The sequence below is a fragment of the Chiloscyllium plagiosum genome, chromosome 11, assembly GCF_004010195.1.
Source record: "Chiloscyllium plagiosum isolate BGI_BamShark_2017 chromosome 11, ASM401019v2, whole genome shotgun sequence".
Taxonomy (NCBI): Eukaryota; Metazoa; Chordata; class Chondrichthyes; order Orectolobiformes; family Hemiscylliidae; genus Chiloscyllium; species Chiloscyllium plagiosum.
The window spans coordinates 2284702-2303003 of NC_057720.1; the positions used below are offsets into that span (position 1 = coordinate 2284702).

General features: G+C 41.1%; 1 protein-coding gene across 1 annotated transcript in view; it reads left to right on the top strand.

The window, feature by feature from the left end:
- Nucleotides 1-18302, top strand: part of msh4 (mutS homolog 4) — a 130777-nt gene that overhangs the window by 70917 nt on the left and 41558 nt on the right. Inside the window, exons 10-12 of the mRNA XM_043700068.1 lie at nucleotides 11186-11250; nucleotides 12061-12230; nucleotides 15405-15541. Of these exons, the coding sequence (XP_043556003.1) occupies nucleotides 11186-11250; nucleotides 12061-12230; nucleotides 15405-15541 (372 nt within the window). The remainder of the gene's footprint in view (nucleotides 1-11185; nucleotides 11251-12060; nucleotides 12231-15404; nucleotides 15542-18302) is intronic.

The window sequence follows — 18302 nt, forward strand, 5'->3', positions numbered from 1 at the left end:
GTTCCAGTTCCCTAACTCGTTCTGTGAGGAGCAGGATCTGACTGCATTTCCTGCAGATGAAGTCGGCAGGAGTATCGGTGGTCACCCCTACCTCGAACATCCTGCAGGAGGAACATTCCACTGCCTGCGCTGCCATTACTCTACACTTCGTCTCCAAAGCAAGAACACTGAGTAGCTTACCTGTAGACTTTAGAATTAGGTTAGAGGAGGAGGATGGGAGGGAGGCCCTACTATGTAGGGCCTGGGGTCTAGAACACACCCACTCAAATATCAATCACTTACCTTCCCGACCAGCTCTGCGCTCCAACCTCACTTCCGCCCAGCTCGCGCCGCTCTCTGCTGTGAAACGTCACAGCTATTACAGAAACTTTGCTGAGAGATGGACAAGACTGGCAGCTCAATGTTCCAGGTTTTATAAGCTATAGAAGGATAAGAAAGGAGGTGGGGTTGGCATTTTTGATTAAGGAATACATTACTGCTGTTACTAGAAAAGATATCTTGAAAAATCATCCAGTGAAAATATATGGGTAGAAATAAGAAAGGAAAGATCATCTTAATGGCATTATGCTATACGGCCTCCAATAGTAAGAGAGAAATTGGGAAACAAACATGTAGGGAGATCTCAGATATATGTAAGCATAATAAGGTTGTAATAATGGGGAATGTTTCCAAACATTGAATGTGGCTACTGTAGTGTTAAAGGTTTGGATGGTGAAGAATTTGTGAAATGTGTTCAAGAAAATTTTTGTCAATTTGTGGATATTCCTATTAGAGACGGAACAAAATTGGATCTTATTTTGGGCAATACAGCAGGGTCAGCAACTGAAGTAAAATTCTAGCAATCATAATTCTAGTAGTTTCAAAATGGTTGTGGAAAATGATAAGCTTTCCATAAAAGTTACAGTTTTTAACTGGAATCAGGCAAATTTTAATGGCTATGAGACAAGAACTTTCAAAAGTTGATTGAAGTAAACTGTTCACAGGTAAAAGAACATTAACAAGTGGGAGGCATTCAAGAGTGTGATGATGAGAGTTCAGAGGCATTATGATCCTGTTAGAGTAAAGGGTAAGGCTGGTAAGATTAAGTAACAATAGATGATGAAGTGTCAAGATTAAAAGAACCTTTTCAGATATAGACAACTTGGTTCAATTGAATTTCTGAATCAATATAAAGAGTGTAGGAGCATTCTTAAGAAAGAAATCAGAAAGCAAAGATGGAATATGAGACAGCATTGGCAGAAAAGGTTAAGGATAATGCAAAGAGATTCTCAAATACTGTACATTAAGAGCAAGAGAGTAACTAGAGAGAGGGTAGGGCTTCTTTAAGATTGAGGAGGTTGTCCTTGTGTTGAACCCCAGGAGACGGGGGAAGATATTAAATGAATATTTTGCAAGAGTTTTTACTGTGGAAAAGGAAATGGAGTATAGAGAATGTAGAGAAATAAACTTTGATGTTTTAAAAACATTTCACATTACAGAAGAGGAGGTTCAGGAGGCCTTAGAGAATACAAAGGTGGATGAATCTCCAGAAACTTACCTAATGTATCCTAGCACATTTTGGGAAATAAGGGAGGAAATAGCGAGACCCCTTGCAGAAATATTTACATCATCTAAAAATACGGGTGAGGTGCCTGATGACTGGAGGTTGTAAGGAGAAACTGGGGAATCAGACCTGAGTCTGTCTTTGGTTGTGGGTAAATTATTGGAGGTGATTATAAAAGATAGCATTTCTGCACATTTAGAGAGGCAAACATTGATTAGGGATAGTGTAGCATGGTTTTGTGTGAGGAAAATCATGTCTCACATACTTGAGTTTTTTGAGGAAAAGATTAATAAATGCAGTGTTGTAGATGTTGTTTATTAGGATTTTAGTAAGGCCTTTGACAAAGTTCTGCATGGTAAACTAATTAGTAAAATTAGGTCACATGGGATTCAGGGTGAGTTTGCCATGTAGTTACATAATTGGCTTAATGGCAGAAGACAGAAAGTGATGGTGGAGAGTTAGAATACAGAACATAAAACAGTACAGACCCCTCAGCGCTCGATGTTATGCTGACCTTTTATGCTACTCTAAGATCAAACTAACCTACATACCTTTCATTTTACTAACATCCATGTGCCTACCCATAATGTATCTGACTGTATTACCATGCACCCACTGCGCTCTGTGTAAAGAACCTACCTCTGACATCTCCCCTATACTTCCTCATCACCTTAAAATTATGCCCCCTGTGATAGCCGTCTCCACCCTGGGAAAAAGCCTCTGGCTATCCACTTTATCTATGCCACTTATCATTCTGTACACCATTATCAAGCCACCTCTCATCTTCCTTCACTCCAGTAAGAAAAGCCCTAACTCCCTCAACCTTTCTTCATAAGACATGCCTTCCAGTCCAGGCAGCATCCTGGTAAATCTCCTCTCTAAAGCTTCCACATCATACGTATAATGAGGCGACCAGAACTGAACACAGTATTCCAAGTGTGGTCTAACCAGGGCTCTATAAAGCTGCAGTATAACCTCGCAGCTCTTAAACTCAATCTCCCTGCTAACGAAAGCCAACACACCATATCCTTCTTAACTACCCTATTAACTTGGGTGGCAACTTTGAGGGATTGAAGGATGTGGACCCCAAGATCCCTCTGTTCCTCCACTGCCAAGAATCCTGCCTTTAAGCCTGTGTTCTGCATTCACATTTGACCTTCTAAAATGAATCACTTCACATTTTTCCAGGTTGAACTCAGTCTGCCACTTCCCAGCCCAGCTTTGCATCCTGTCAATGTCCCGTTGTAACCTACAACAGCCCTCCAGACTATGCACAACTTCACCAACCTTCGTGTCATTGGCAAACTTACTAACCCATCTTTCCACTTCCTCATCCAAGTCATTTATAAAAATCACAAGGAACAGAGGTCCCAGAACCGATCACTGTGGAACACTACTGGTCACCGAACTCCAGGCTGAATATTTTCCATCTACTACCACCCTTAGTCTTCTTTGGGCCCGCCAATTCTGTTTCCAGACATCTAAATTTCCCTGTATCCCATGCCTCCTTACTTTGTGAATGAGCCTACCATGGGGAACCTCATCAAACACCTTGCTAAAATCCATATACACCGCATCCACTTCTCTACCTTCATCAATGTATTTTGTCACATCTTGAAAGAATTCAATAAAGCTTGTGAGGCATGACCTGCCCCTCACAAAGCCATGCTGACTATCTCTAATCAAACTATGATTTTCCAAAGAATCATAAATCCTGTCTCTCAGAATCCTCTCCAACAATTTGTCCATCACTGATGTAAGACTGACTGGTCTCTAATTCCCAGGGTTATTCCCTTTGTTAAAGAAGGGAATAACATTTGCCACTCTCCTATCATCTGGTACTATGGTGGACAGTGATGATGCAAAGATCATGGTCAAAGGCGCAGCAATCTTTTCCCTCATAGTAACCTTGTGTACATCCCGTCTAGCTTAGGAGACTTATCTATCCTCATATTTTTCGAGACCTTCAACACATCCTCCTTAACATCAACCCTGTCAAGCATATCAGTATGTTTCGTGCTGTCCTCTTGAATGACAAAATCACTCTCACTAGTGAATACTGAAGCAATGTTGATTTTCGGGACTGGAGACCTATCACCAGCGGTGTTCCACAGGGGTCAGTTCTGGATCCTCTTATTGTCATTTATATAAATGATTTAGATGAGAATATCGAAGGCATGATTAGTAAGTTTGTGGACAACATCAAAATTGGCAGCATAGTAGACAGTTAAGAAGGTTTTCTAAGGTTACAAAGGGATCTTGATCAAATGGATCAATGGGCTGAAAAATGGCGGATGGAGTTCAATCTGAATAAATGCAAGCTATTGCAGACTCGTAAAACAAGGCTAGAGCTTATACAATTAATGGTTGGGCCTTAGGTAGAACAGAGGGATCTAGGGGTGCAGGTGATTAAAAAGGCATTTGGCATGCTTGCCTTTATTGCACAGTCCTTTGAGTATAGGAGTTGGAAAGTCATATTGAGGTGTGTACAGGACATTGGTGATGCCTTTTCTGGAATACTGTGTCAAGTTTGGTCACCCAGTTATAGGAAAGATATTATTAAGCTTGAGAGGGTTCAGAAGGATATTATTAAGCTGAAGTTTGAGAGACGACCTGCTAAAAGTTTATAAAATAATGAGAGGTATAGGTAGAGTTAATAGTTATCTTTTCCTTAGGATGGGGGATTTCACGACTAGTGAGCACATTTTTAAGGTGAGAGGAGAGAGATTTAAAAAAGACATGAGAGGCAAATATTTACACACAGGGTGGTTTGTGTGTGTACTGTACCTCCTGAGGATATGGGTACAATTTCAGTGTACAAATAGGAAAGATTTGGAGGTGTATGGGCCAGGAGCAGGCAGGTGGGACTAGTTTAGTTTAGGATTATGTTCAGCATGTTCTGGTTGGACCAAAGGATTTGTTAATGTGCTGTCATACTCTTATGACTCTACAACAACCTTTACCACCCAAACATATTCTTAAAATATTCTCATTCAGTTTAATTCCATACACTTCTGCTTTTCATTCTTCACACTTAGGTACTTTAGTCTTCTCAAGTAATTTACCGAATTCCTTTAGAATTTCCACATCTCAAGTTTTAATTCAAATTCAAATAACAGTGTTGTTGAATTAACAGGTTTACTTTCATTTTAAATTTCCTCTTTTTTTAAACTTGTTGTTTCCATAGAAACTACTTTTGTGTATTGTTGTTTGTGTGTGCATTCAATATTTTTTAAAATCCCTTGTCTTTAATGTCTTTTTGTCAGGATGCCTTCCAAAAAACAAAATACATACGATTTGTGGTCATGTATACTTCAATATGCATGTCATTTTATTTGAGCTATTTAAATAAATTCCATTTTAAACTTTGCTGATTTCTCTGCTGGAAACATCTTTTATGATTTTGCTTCAGACTTTGGCCTGCTTTGCACTGTCTTTCAGCACACCTTTTCCTCCATATGTTCACAGGAGTCTGACCTGCTTTAGCTTTCCCATCTCATTAGCATTGTTTTGCATTTTCACCTGGCACTCACTGTCTTGAGTCCTCATTCAGGTTCTTTAGATCTCGGCCATGTCAGTTTGGCTCTCTGACCTAGCTATGGGTGACAAATGAGAATGTACTCACCTGAGTTCCAGGAATGTGACATGAGATCTTACTGATATGTTATCATTCAATTTGACAAGCTGCCAGGAGAATCCGATAGAGAAAATAATCATTTTATTTGAATAAATGCAAGGAGAGTCAACCTTATCAGTCTAAGGTTAACTCTACAAAGTCCCATAAGTTTCCAGATGTTATATACGACAGGTCACGTATTAAACTCCTTATCTGGTCAATTCACACTGTATGCCGACCAGATGTCCTAGTGTTAGTTTACTGATTGCCCATAGTTCATAAACAGGCATATTTGCATTTTACCCAAGGCCTTCTTCATTTTTGCTGTTTGTGTGACCTGTCAGTCCCTACTCACGCCCTGCATCACTGGCCTAGCCCTTTTGTGTATTCTCATCCTTTAGCCTGTATCTATAGATTTTCAAGTAAAGTGGGTAAAAGAGAGAGCCTGATATATGTACTACACTCAAATTTCCAGAAGATAATTGATAAGGTGCCACATCAAATTTTATTGCAGAATTTAAAAGCTCACTATATAGAGGATAACATAGTATGGATAGAAGATTAGCTGGCTTGCAGAAACAGTGTTCATAAACATGTTTTTGTCTGATTGACAGAATATGATGATTGGAGACCCACCGGGTTCTGCACTGGGACTGCAACATTTTGCAATTTACATCATGATTTAAATGAGGGGAGTGAAGGTCTGGTAGCTAAATTTAAATAAACCAATGGAGTGTGGAAACATTTGCAGAAGAATTATAGGTTGAGGAAGTGAATTAAAATATGGCAGATGGATTGTAATTGAGGAATGTGATGTAGTTCTCTGTTTTGCATGGAAGAAGGAGTAAGCAGAGTATTAATTAAATGGAGAATGGCTGTGGATTACTGGAGTGCAGAAGGATTTAGGTGTTCTAAGGTATGAGTCACAAAATGTTAGTATGCAGGTCCAGTATGTAATCCAGAACACTAATGAAGTGTTATCCTTTATTATGAGAGGAATTGAACATAACAATAAAGATGTTATGCTTCAGTTATACATTGCACTGGTGAGACCACATCGCAAATACCATATTCAGTTTGGTCTCCTTGTGGAAGGATGTACAGGTGGTTCAGAGGAGGTTTTCTAGATTGATCCCTAGAATAGACAATAAACAATAGGTGCAGGAGTAGGCCATTCTGCCCTTCGAGCCTGCACCACCAATCATTATGATCATGCCCACAGTCCAAAGATGTGCAGGTCAGGTGAATTGGCCATGCTAAATTGCCCGTAGTGTTAGGTAAGGGGTAAATGTAGGGGAATGGGTGGGTTGCGCTTCGGCGGGGCGGTGTGGAGTTGTTGGGCCGAAGAGCCTGTTTCCACACTGTAAGTAATTAATCTAATCTAATCTAATCTAAAAAGCTCTATCCAACTCTTTCTTAAACGAATCCAGAGACTGGGCCTCCACTGCCTTCTGGGGCAGAGCATTCCACACACCCACCAGTCTCTGGGTCAAGAAGTTTCTCCTCATCTCTGTCCTAAATGGCCTACCCCTATGAGCGGATTATCTTATTAACATTGGTTGGACTGTCCTAGCTTATTTCCATTGGAATTTAAAAGAGTGAGGGTGACTCAATTGAAGTATATAAGACTCTGACTGATCTTGACAAGATAGACACGGAAAGATTGTTTCCTCTTGTAGTTGAGTCAAGAACTAGTGGGCATTGTGTTAAAATTAAGTGTTGCTATTTTAGGTGATAAATGAGAAGAAATTTTTCTCTGAGTTCATAAGTCAGAGTTATACAGCACTGAAACAGACCCTTCGGTCCAACTTGTCCACACTGACCAGATATCCTTAGTCAATCTAGTCCCATTTGGCCTATATTTCTCTAAACCCTGCCTATTCACGTACCCATCCAGATGCCTTTTAAATGTTGTAATTGGGCCTGTCTCCACTACCTCCTCTCGCAGCTCATTCCATACACGCACCATCCTTTACGTTTAAAAGTTTCCCCTAAGGTCCCTTTTGAATTTTTTCCCCTCTTAAGCCTATAATCTCTAGTTTTAGACTGCCCTACCCTTGAAAAAAGACCTTGGCTTTTCACTGTAATTATGCCCCACGTGATTCTATAAACCTCGATAAGGTCACCCCTCAGCCTCTGACACTCCAGACAGAAAAGCCCCAGCCTATTCAGACTCTCCCTACAGCTCAATTCCTCCAATTCTGGCAACATACTTGTAAATCTTTTCTGAACCCATTCAAGTTTAACAACTTCTTTCTATAGCAGGGAACTCTCTGCCTCAGAAGGTGGAGGTGCTGGAGTAATTAAGTTTTTTCAATGTAGCATTAGCAAGATTCTTATATAATAAAACAAAAAACTGTGGCGTCTGAATGTCTGAAAATAAAGCAGAAATTGCTGGGAAAACCCCACAGGTTTGGCAGTATTAGTGGAGACGAAAACAGAGTTTACATGACAAGCTCGGTGCTCCTTCTTCGGAACTGATAAGTGGAGTGTGTGGCATAGGAGGAGTGAGTTGATAAGTGGCAGTGGAGCCCAGAGAGAAAGTTTTTTGATGGCAAATCAAGGAGGAAGAAATGCTAGATAGGTGAATTTGGGGACTGTGAGTAGATGCAGATGAGTTGCCAGTGCTGAAAGCAAACTATGTTATGACGAGACCTGGGGTGTGGGGGTGGATAAAAGACAAGGAAAGAAGTGTTCAGGCTCTAAAACTATTGAACTCGATTTTGAGTTCTGAAAACTGCAGGGTCCATGAGGGTACAATGAGATGCTATTCTACAAGCTTGCACTGAGCCTGTCTGGAACACTGCAACAAGCCTGAGATAGAAATATTGGCATGGGAACATGATGGTTTGTTAAAGTGGCAGGTAATTGTAATCTTGGGGTCGTTTTTGCAGACAGAACATAAGTTTTCAGCAAAGCAGTCACCCAGTCTGTTTTCCATCTTCCCAATGTCGAAGAAACAGCATTGTGAGCAGTGAATATAGTAGTCTAGATTGAGTGAGTGCAGGTAAATCACTGCTTCATCTGAAAGATGTGGCTGGAGCCTTGGATAGGTAAGAGGGAAGAGGTAGCTGAAAATGTGTTGCTGGAAAAGCACAGCAGGTCAGGCAGCATCCAGGGAACAGGAGAATCGACGTTTCGGGCATAAGCCCTTCTTCAGGAATGGCTTCTTCCTGAAGAAGGGCTAATGCCCGAAACGTCGATTCTCCTGTTCCCTGGATGCTGCCTGACCTGCTGCGCTTTTCCAGCAACACATTTTCAGCTCTGATCTCCAGCATCTGCAGTCCTCACTTTCTCCTCAAAGAGGGAAGAGGTAAACAAGTACTTTCTGTGATTGTGTGGGGAGGTGTTGTGGGGTTTGGAGAGGTGTTGGGAGTGGAATAAGAGTAGACCAGGGTGTCCCAGAGGGAACAGTCCCTACAGAATACTGACAAGTGAGGGGATGGAATATACATCTGCTAATGGCATCTCATTGGAGGAAATGGAGGCGTTTGAATCTTTGGATGGGGTGGAAATTGAGGACCAGGAGGACCTTATCATGGGAGGGATCAGAAGAGGTGAGGGGTGAAATGTGGGAAATGGGTTGTACACTGCTCAGTGTCCTGTCAATCACGGTAGCAGAGTATTTTCAGTTGACGAGAAAAGTGGACATTGCTTGCAGAAGATGGCATCTCAAAACAGATATAGTCAAGTGGCGAAATTGAGAGAATGGGATGAAGTGCTGACAGGAAGCAGGGTGTGAGGATGTATAGTCCGTATAATTGTGGGAGATTATGTTTGTAATGGTTATTGGTGGCCAGCCTGAGCCCAGGGTAGAAACAGATGTTGAGGAAGGGAATAGAGGAGTCAGAGATGGACCGGAGCAGTTGCGAGCAGGGTGGAAATTGGAAGCAAAATTAATACATTTTTTCCAATTCCAAGCAAGAGATGGAAGCAGAATCAATGATGTCATCAATATATATAGAAGAAAGAGTTGTGGAGAGGGACCCAATTAGGATTTGAACAAGGAATGTTCCATGTATCCTACAAAGAGACAGGCATATTTGCAGTCTATGCAGGTACCCATGGCCACACCTTTGATCTGAAGAAAGTGAGAGGAGTTAAAGGAGAAGTTGTTCAAAGTGAGGATAGCTTGGGCAGCAGAGGAGTGCAGATAGATTCTTTTTAGGCATGGGAATCACAGATTATTAGGGGAGATGGAATGTGGAATTAAAAACACAGATAGATCAAACATAATCTTACTGAATGGCTGAGCAGAGTTTAGGGGCCAAATTGTCTCCTTGTGCTCCTATTTTGACTGTTCATGTGTATGTTGTCTATTCTCCAGGACCAGGACCTTTCTTGTGTCTGAACTGCAAAAAGCACAATCAAATGGTTCCTGGGACTTCTTGTGTCCTGGATATACAGGTCCAGAAGCGTTCAACTACTTTCTCATCAGCATAACTAACTAGAGCACTTTTTCTGCATGAAGCCTATCCTTCTCCTCTTCTTCATCTGACTCACTAACCAGTCCCAGAACTTTCCTTTTATGACCATTTTGTCTCACCACCACCACATAGGTGCACCACTCTGGAGATGGCTGAGCCCTACACAATTTCTGAAGTTGCCAAGAATTGGGAAAATTGAGCTGAGTGTGTATAATCTATCTTATTTTATGCATGTGCTAAACTCAGAGTACGCCAAGAACATAGTCCTTGGTCCATACCCATTAAAAAGTAAGAGTCAAAAAGTGTGGTGCTGGAAAAGCATAGCAGGTCAGGCAGCATCCGTGGAGCCCTGATGAAGGGCTTATGCCCAAAACATCGACGCTCCTGCTCATCGGATGCTGTCTAACCAGCTGTGCTTTTCCAGTGCCATACTTTTTGATTCTGATCTCCAGCATCTGCAGTCCTCACTTTGTCCATTAAAAAGTAAGGTTTTTTTATTAACTGTTTGTAAACAAATATTTGAGAAAGTAGTGAACAGATTTCAATAAAAGCTGGTAGAGAGATTTGTTATAGCCCAAGGAAAAACTTTGACCAAGTTCGGCTTTCTGAAACGTTTTAGTGGATGGGTTAACTTTGGGAAATACTGTTTGTCTGAAAAAAAACATGTTGTTCTAGTTATAATGGTGCTGATTGTTTTTAAATAGTGTGGATTGTTTCTTTTATTATGGTAGAATCTGTCACAGGTGTCAAAATGTGGGTAGAGGTTTCAGAGCAGATTGTTGGGTGCAATTAGATTACTTACAGTGTGGAAACAGGCCCTTCGGCCCAACAAGTCCACATCAAAGCGCAACCCACCTAGACCCATTCCCCTACACCTAACGCTAGGGGCAATGCACCTAACCTGCACGTTTTTGGACTGTGGGAGGAAACCAGAGCACCCAGAGGAAACCTGTGCAGACACGGGGAGAATGTGCAAACTCCACACAGTCAGTTGTCTGAGATGGGAATTGAACCCGGGTTTCTGGCACTATGAGGCAGCAGTGCTAACCACTGTGCCACCATGCCGCCCCATGTGGAAGCTGTTGTTAGAAATGTTTAATTTTCAGCTTTTTAGTTACAGCGTATCAAAGGAGAGAACAGCTTCAAGGAAGAGCTATGTGGATTTAATAACATGGAATTAATAGTGTAATGGTGGGGTGGGGGTGAAGGTGTTGCCTTCTGCTGACTGTAATCTTCCTTTCTTAGCACTGTGACTCCCCCCATCCTTATTTTTGAATCTCCCACACAAGTAATAAAATTCTCTATTTCTACTGTGTTGAATCCCTTCACTAATTTAAATGGTGAGAGATGATGGTAAGAGGAGTAAATGGATATTTCCTTTAGAGATTGAAGAGAAAAACTAATATACTGAAGCATTAGTTTTTGAACTAAGCAACCTTATAGTAGGAACATGAAAGATGTTGTGAATGAGGCAAGAATCAAATTTGACGTGTCAAAGTTTCTCTTCATTAAAATCAGCCAACTGTCTCTTAGGAATGGGGAAGAATGATTTTTCTAAAGTTTTTAAATGTATTCACAATCATTGCTTGTGTTCTACAGGGAACGCTGAAAACTTGCAAGACACCATTACTAAAGGCTTATTGCAGTTCACTGGAAGATAGTAGGTAAGCCAAGAGTGGATGAAGAGGTTTGTGTAGTAGTTAATTCATTAAAAACTGCATAATCAAGTTGATTAAATTAGATCAATGACTTAACCAGGTTTATAAGCATTAAACTGACAACTCAGATCTGAGAAGAGAGTTTGTTTGGTGGAGGACTTGCACGTGATGAAACTGAACAACATTCCCCAGCAATTGCAATGGGAGGGAGTGTGGTGGTAGTGATAGGGTGAAGGGCAGGGGTGTCAGTCGTTTACCATTATATGATTGGCCAGGTTCAGGCTGATGGGTACTCTTCCTGCTCCTGCTGACCCAAATGCGTGGCACTAAAGGAAGTTACCTCATGGATCCAGCTTTTCTCACCTCCTTTAATATGTAGCATTTCTGGCATCCCGAGAATCCCAGCTTATAGAAGTTCAAAATAAAACATAAATTGAAATGGAACCACAAATCCTCCCAAGTTATTTTGTTTGTGAACATGCTACTGACCTTTAGACAGCTGCAGCTTATCTCAGAGCTAATTAGAACTTGCTTAATGGGAGACCATTCTTGATGGTAGTTTTCATTTCTTAATTTAATTCACAACCACCTTGGAAGACTTGACAACTTGAGTGTGCTCAGACTTGAACACATTACTTCAGGTGGCTTCTGATCAGTGACTTGGAATGATGTAACATAACTTTTATGCTTTTCATATTTTGTCCCAAGTTCAGAAAGTTCATTGAGGGCTGAGTATTATTTTACAGCTTTCTTTGATTAAAGTTTTCAATTCTTAAAATGTATATTTTGATTAATGTATTGCATTGAAAATTACAGATTCAACCTCATTTTAGAGCAAATCAAAACTGTAATTAACGATGATACCAGGTACATGAAAGGCTGTTTGAACATGAGGACACAGAAATGCTATGCTGTCAGACCAAATATCAACGAGTTCCTTGATATCGCTCGGCGCACATACACAGAGATTGTTGATGATGTAGCAGGTATTGTTTCCATATTTTGATAATGCTGTGCCTGACAAGTGAAGGTGGAACTGTTCATAAACAAATTTAATTTGTTAAACTGGGTTGGATTTCCACTTTAAGATTGTGAAGCTATAAATTCAGTCAAATAATATTTGCATAATTACAAACAGTAAATCTTCTATGAACCAGTTGCTGCAATAGGACAAAGTAATACAATTTTTATTTTAATTTTCCGTTAGAAGCACCTTATATACCCAAGTAATCATTGATCTCATGTAAAAGTCAATCCCTGACTTTTGACTAAAAAAATCTAAAATCTTTCTGCAGTCGGTCTGATATGACGTGATCTCATGTGATCTTGCGTTATAAGAAAATCGTGCAAAATCCGCACCATTGGGGCTGAAATCACATTATAGCTGATACAGGTTAGGAAAGTTCTACAAATAACGGTCTAAATTCTTCAGTCGCTTTAAAGCCAATTCGCATTGAAGAAACGTGTTGTAGCAGAACTGGCTGTATTTACCACCTGCTTGCTGCTGACGTCCTGATGATTTTTGTATTCACTCTTGGGATATGGGTGTTGCTGGATGAATGTATACGTAGCTTATACAGGTGCAAAACTGTTCAACTCTTCATGTTGGTGAAGAATTGCAAAAATGCTCTTTGATTCTACTTTTAGGGGTAGTATTTTCATGAAAAGTTTCCAATCTGGCAACTATACGATAGCATGATTATTGGATAGGATGGGTTCAACTTTCTGAAAATGATACTAATGTAAACGTCAGCCCCCCCCACTTCTTGGCTAGAACTTTAATCTTAGAATCTCGACTTTTAACATGAGGATATATGATATTCAAAGTTTGGGTGAAGATTTGTAGCTCGGGTGCTCGTTGTTGTGGTTCTGTTCGCCGAGCTGGAAATTTTTGTTGCAAACGTTTCGTCCCCTGTCCAGGTGACATCCTCAGTGCTTGGGAGCCTCCTGTGAAGCGCTTCTGTGGTGTTTCCTCCGGTCAAACAGGAAGACAGCTAACGATCCGTATCCATGAACATCAACTAGCCACGAAACGACACGACCAGCTCTCCTTCGTAGCCACACACGCAGGCAACAAGCAACATGAATTCGACTGGGACAACATTACTATCATAGGGCAAGCCAGACAGAGAACAGCCAGGGAATTCCTAGAGGCATGGTATTCATCCACAAACTCCATCAACAAACACATCGACCTGGACCCAATATACCGGCCACTACAGTGGACAGCTGAAACTGACAACCGTAAGTGGCAGGGACAGGCCACTATAAATGCCGGAGGAAACACCACAGAAGCGCTTCACAGGAGGCTCCCAAGCACTGAGGATGTCACCTAGATAGGGGACGAAACGTTTGCAACAAAAATTTCCAGCTCGGCGAACAGAACCACAACGATATATGATATGTAGGAGTGGTAACCTGATGTACTTAATTTTGTGGTCAGTGGCAAATCAGTGTTGCTCACCACTGTCCTTAAAGAAGAGCAACTTATAAACATCTACCAGTCTATGGTATGTATTTCCTTTTTCCCAATGACAGTTTAAGTCTGGAGTAAAGCAAAAGTGATCTCTCAGAGTCAGGGAGTAGTGATATCATCAAGCTCAGTCAACATCCAATAATATTGAAGTACTCCCACTCGCAGCAACTCGGAAATTGAAAAGACTTCTGATTTTGATTATATCATAATGGATGCTAAAAGATTGTAAACAAATTTTAGCAAAATTATTGATTATTTTAAAATTTTATTTATATATATTTTAATCATTATAGAGAGATTTGACTTTAGGTTTCAAGATCAGTGAGGTGTTTAACAGTTATCAGTGCATGTTTAGACTTCAGTCAACAGATGTGACTTTTTAGCATTCTAACAGCATAAAGTGGGAGGTTTCATCAGTTCAGTGGTTGTTTGGGATTACATTCGAGGAGGACTTCGACAGTGCAACCTCTGGTGGAGTGTTAAGTGAAAGACAGCACATTCTCGATTCTCATGTTATTTTGCACATGTGCAGACTTCTGAAGTTGCAGTTAGTTTCAGTGGGCCAGTGACACTGAATGCTGACAGCTTCTCGTTATTGACATTGCAAAGCCCAGGCCATTATTATTTCAGCTGAAAATGGGTTTAACAACAAAAATAAACTTGTGAAGTCTAAGTTTTTCTTCACCTGTGAACGGCTTGATATAAACTCACTGAAGTATCAGTGGAGAGACAGAAATGGAGTTAACATTTCAGTTTAGATGATGTATTATGTAAAGAGCAGTACAAAACTGATGTGATTTGAGTTTAATCTGTGCGACATAAAAATATGGTTGTAGAGAGCTGTAATTTTAGGCCCCAGACATTAGCTGTCTGGTCTTAGAAACATTTTCCAACAGAAAGGTGCTAACAAGAAATAGTGTGAAGTCTGAAAGAACAGTAAAGACTTTGCAAGGTCTTGTTTGCAATTTGCAAAATGGAAGTTAACATATCTCTAAGGTAATCATTATTGGCTGAATACCAGAGATTTTGATATGTCTGTGCTCGTCTTACAAAATTCCTGAGTTGAAATAAATTGTGTAAAATAATACTGGTATTGCAACACAGAAACAAGCCATTTGGCCCCTCAGATTTATGCTTGTGTTTAAACTCCACATGAACTACCTCCTCAGCACGCCCCACATTACATCCAGACCTTTCAGCATATCCTTTCCTTCTTCCTCAGGTGCTTATCTAACTTTCCCTAAAATATGTCTATGCTACTCGTTCCAATGTCACTTAAAGAAAAAGTTTGCCGTGTGTGGGTCATTGTTGCTGTGTTGGGATTTGCTGTCTAAATATTGGTCGCCATGTTTTCTACATTATATCTCACCATATCTTAAAAGCACTTCATTGGCCATTGAACTTTGGCACATTTTCAGGTATTAAAGATGTTATAGAAATGCAAAACTTTTAAAAAGATTCTTCATTTGGAGGTCTTTTTCTATCTGCTGCTTCATTCGGTATATTCCTTCCACTGAATTAAAACAACATAGATTAAATCATAATTGATATCTGGACATTTCACCATCTTCTTTAGACAAGAGTTGCTTCTATAATCAATTTTATGTTCAGCTGAAGGCATCTTTTTTGATGAATCTGTAAATAGAAGATGAATAATTTCACTTTTTCATTTTAAACTGAGTAGGAATGATAACACAGCTGGGAGAAAAATATAACCTGCCTCTGAAAACTAGCTTCAGTACTGCCCGAGGATTCTTCATTCAGCTGAACTGTGAGGGAGCTTCATTCCCTAATGGGCAATTGCCGTCAGAGTTCATGAAGGTGTGTTAATCACTGCAACTTTTATTATATATGTCACTGTTTTGTACCACACCATTAAGTTCCAAAGAATCCTAGTTATGATAAAGAATATCTTTCTAGTGGCGGATATCTGGGGATGACAACCTTCATAGTGGAAATATGTGGCTGTATTTCCTGTTTTCAACAAGAATAACTTACATTTCTGTGGTACATGTTACTTAGTAAGACAATCACAATGTAATATCAAACAACATTTGACATCAGGCCACAAAGGGGTTAAGAGATATGACTAAAACCTTGATCAAATAAGTAGGTTATAAAGAACATCTTAAAAGAGTGATAGCACTCTCATTTTGAGTCAGATGACTGTGAGATTAAATTCAAATCCAGAGCACAAAGTATGGCTGACATTCCAAATCCAGTGTTGAGAGAGAACAATGTATAAGAGGGATAACACTGAGGGAATCTTCACTGTTGGATGAGCAGTGTGAGGGAAAGCTGCTGGCCTTTGGCTGAGATGTTCTACAGGTTTTTTCTATCATCTTGGGAGGATATTAGGGTATCATGGCACTACCTGGATTGAAAAGAGAGTTTTCGCAGGTGCTGTGTCCAATATTTATCCCACATCCTAAAATAGTTAATCTGGCCATTTATTATTGCATGCTGTTGGTGAAAGTTTGATTTCTGTAAACAGACAATCACTTTTCCTGTACTTGAATTGTGACCTTCTTTAATTTATTCATAGGCGATGACAATATTCAGACAGTGAAGATAAAGTGCCTTCTTGAACTATTGCAGTCATGGGGTGTAGGTACACCCACAAGGGTGTTAGGAGAGACTTTCAAGAATTTGACCCAGCAATAGTTTCAGAGAACACCTCTGGGACACCCGCACCAACCAACCCAACCGCCCCGTGGCTGAACACTTTAACTCCCCCTCCCACTCCGCCAAGGACATGCAGGTCCTTGGCTTCCTCCATTGCCAGACCATGGCAACACGACGCCTGGAGGAACAGCGACTCATCTTCCGCCGAGGAACCCTCCAGTCACAGGGGATGAATGCGGATTTCTTCAGCTTCCTCATTTCCCCTCCCCCCACCTTTTCTCAGTCCCAGCCCTCAGACTCAGCACTGCCTTCTTGACCTGCAATCTTCTTCCTGACCTCTCCGCCCCCACCCCCTCTCCGGCCTGTCACCCTCACCTTAACCTCCTTCCACCTATCGCATTCCCAACGCCCCTCCCCCAAGTCCCTTCTCCCTACCTTTTATCTTAGTCTGCTTGGCACAGCACACCCTCCTCATTCCTGAAGAAGGGCTTATGCCCGAAACGTCGATTCTCCTTCTCCTTTGATGCTGCCTGACCTGCTGCGCTTTTCCAGCAACACATTTTTAAGCTCTGATCTCCAGCATCTGCAGTCCTCACTTTCTCCCAATAGTGTAGGAATGGCCAACATAGTTCCCCAGCCTGGATGTTGAGTGGTTTGGAGGAGAACTTGCAGATGGTTATTTTCTTTGTATCTGTTGCCCTTCTCCTTCTAAGTGTTAGAGGTCACTGATTTGTAAAATCATTTTGAAATGCTAAGTTACTGCATTGTGTCTAATAGGTGATACATACTGCTGTTGTACGTTGGCAGTAGAGGAGTGAATGTTAATGTGTTAGATGGTATATCTGTCATATGGGCTGCTTTGTCCTGCATGATGTCTTAGGTACTGTTGGAGCTGCACACATCTAGTCAAGTGGATCAGATTCCATCAGACACCTAACTTGTGTTTTGTAAGACCAGGCAAGCGAGAACCTGGTTTGAAGTGTGTGTACTTCAACGCGAGGAGCATCCGAAATAAAGTGGGTGAACTGGCAGCATGGGTTGGTACCTGGGACTTCAATGTTGTGGCCATTACGGAGACATGGATAGAGCAGGGACAGGAATGGCTGTTTCAGGTTCCGGGATTCAGATGTTTCAGTAAGAACAAGGAGATGATAAAAGAGGGGGAGGTGTGGCATTGTTGATCAGGGACAATATTACAGTTGTAGAAAGGATGTTTGGGGACTTGTTAACTGAGGGAGTATGGGCTGAGGTTAGAAACAGGAAAGGAGAAGTCACCATGCTGGGAGTTTTCTATAGATCTCCGAATAGTCCCAGAGATGTAGAGGAAAGGATAGCAAAGATGATTCTCGATAAGAGTGAGAGAGGCAGGGTAGTTGTCATGGGGGATTTCAGCTATCCAAATATTGACTGGGATCACTACAGTACGAGTACTATAGATGGGTCAGTTTTTGTCCAGTGTGTGCAGGAGGGCTTCCTAACACATTATGTAGACAGCCCTTCAAGGGGCGAAGCCACTTTAGATTTAGTACTGGGTAACGAGCCTGGCCAGGTGTTAGATTTGGAAGTAGGTGAGCACTTTGGAGACAGCGATCACAATTCTGTCAGGTTTACTTTAGTGATGGAAAGGGATAGGTGTATACCACTGGGCAAGAGTTACAGCTGGGGGAAGAGAAATTACGATGCAATTAGGAAAGATTTAGGAAGCGTAGAAAGGGGAAGGAAACTGCAGGGGATGAGCACATTAAAAATGTGGAGCTTATTCAAGAAAAAGCTCCTGTGTGTCCTAGATAAGTATGTACCTGTCAGGCAGGAAGGAAGATATAGAACACGGGAGCCGTGGTTTACTAAGGAAGTGGAATCCCTGGTCAAGAAGAAGAAGAAGGCTTATGTTAGGACAAAATGTGAAAACACAGTGAGGGCGCTTGAGGGTTACAAGGAAGTCAGGAAAGACCTAAAA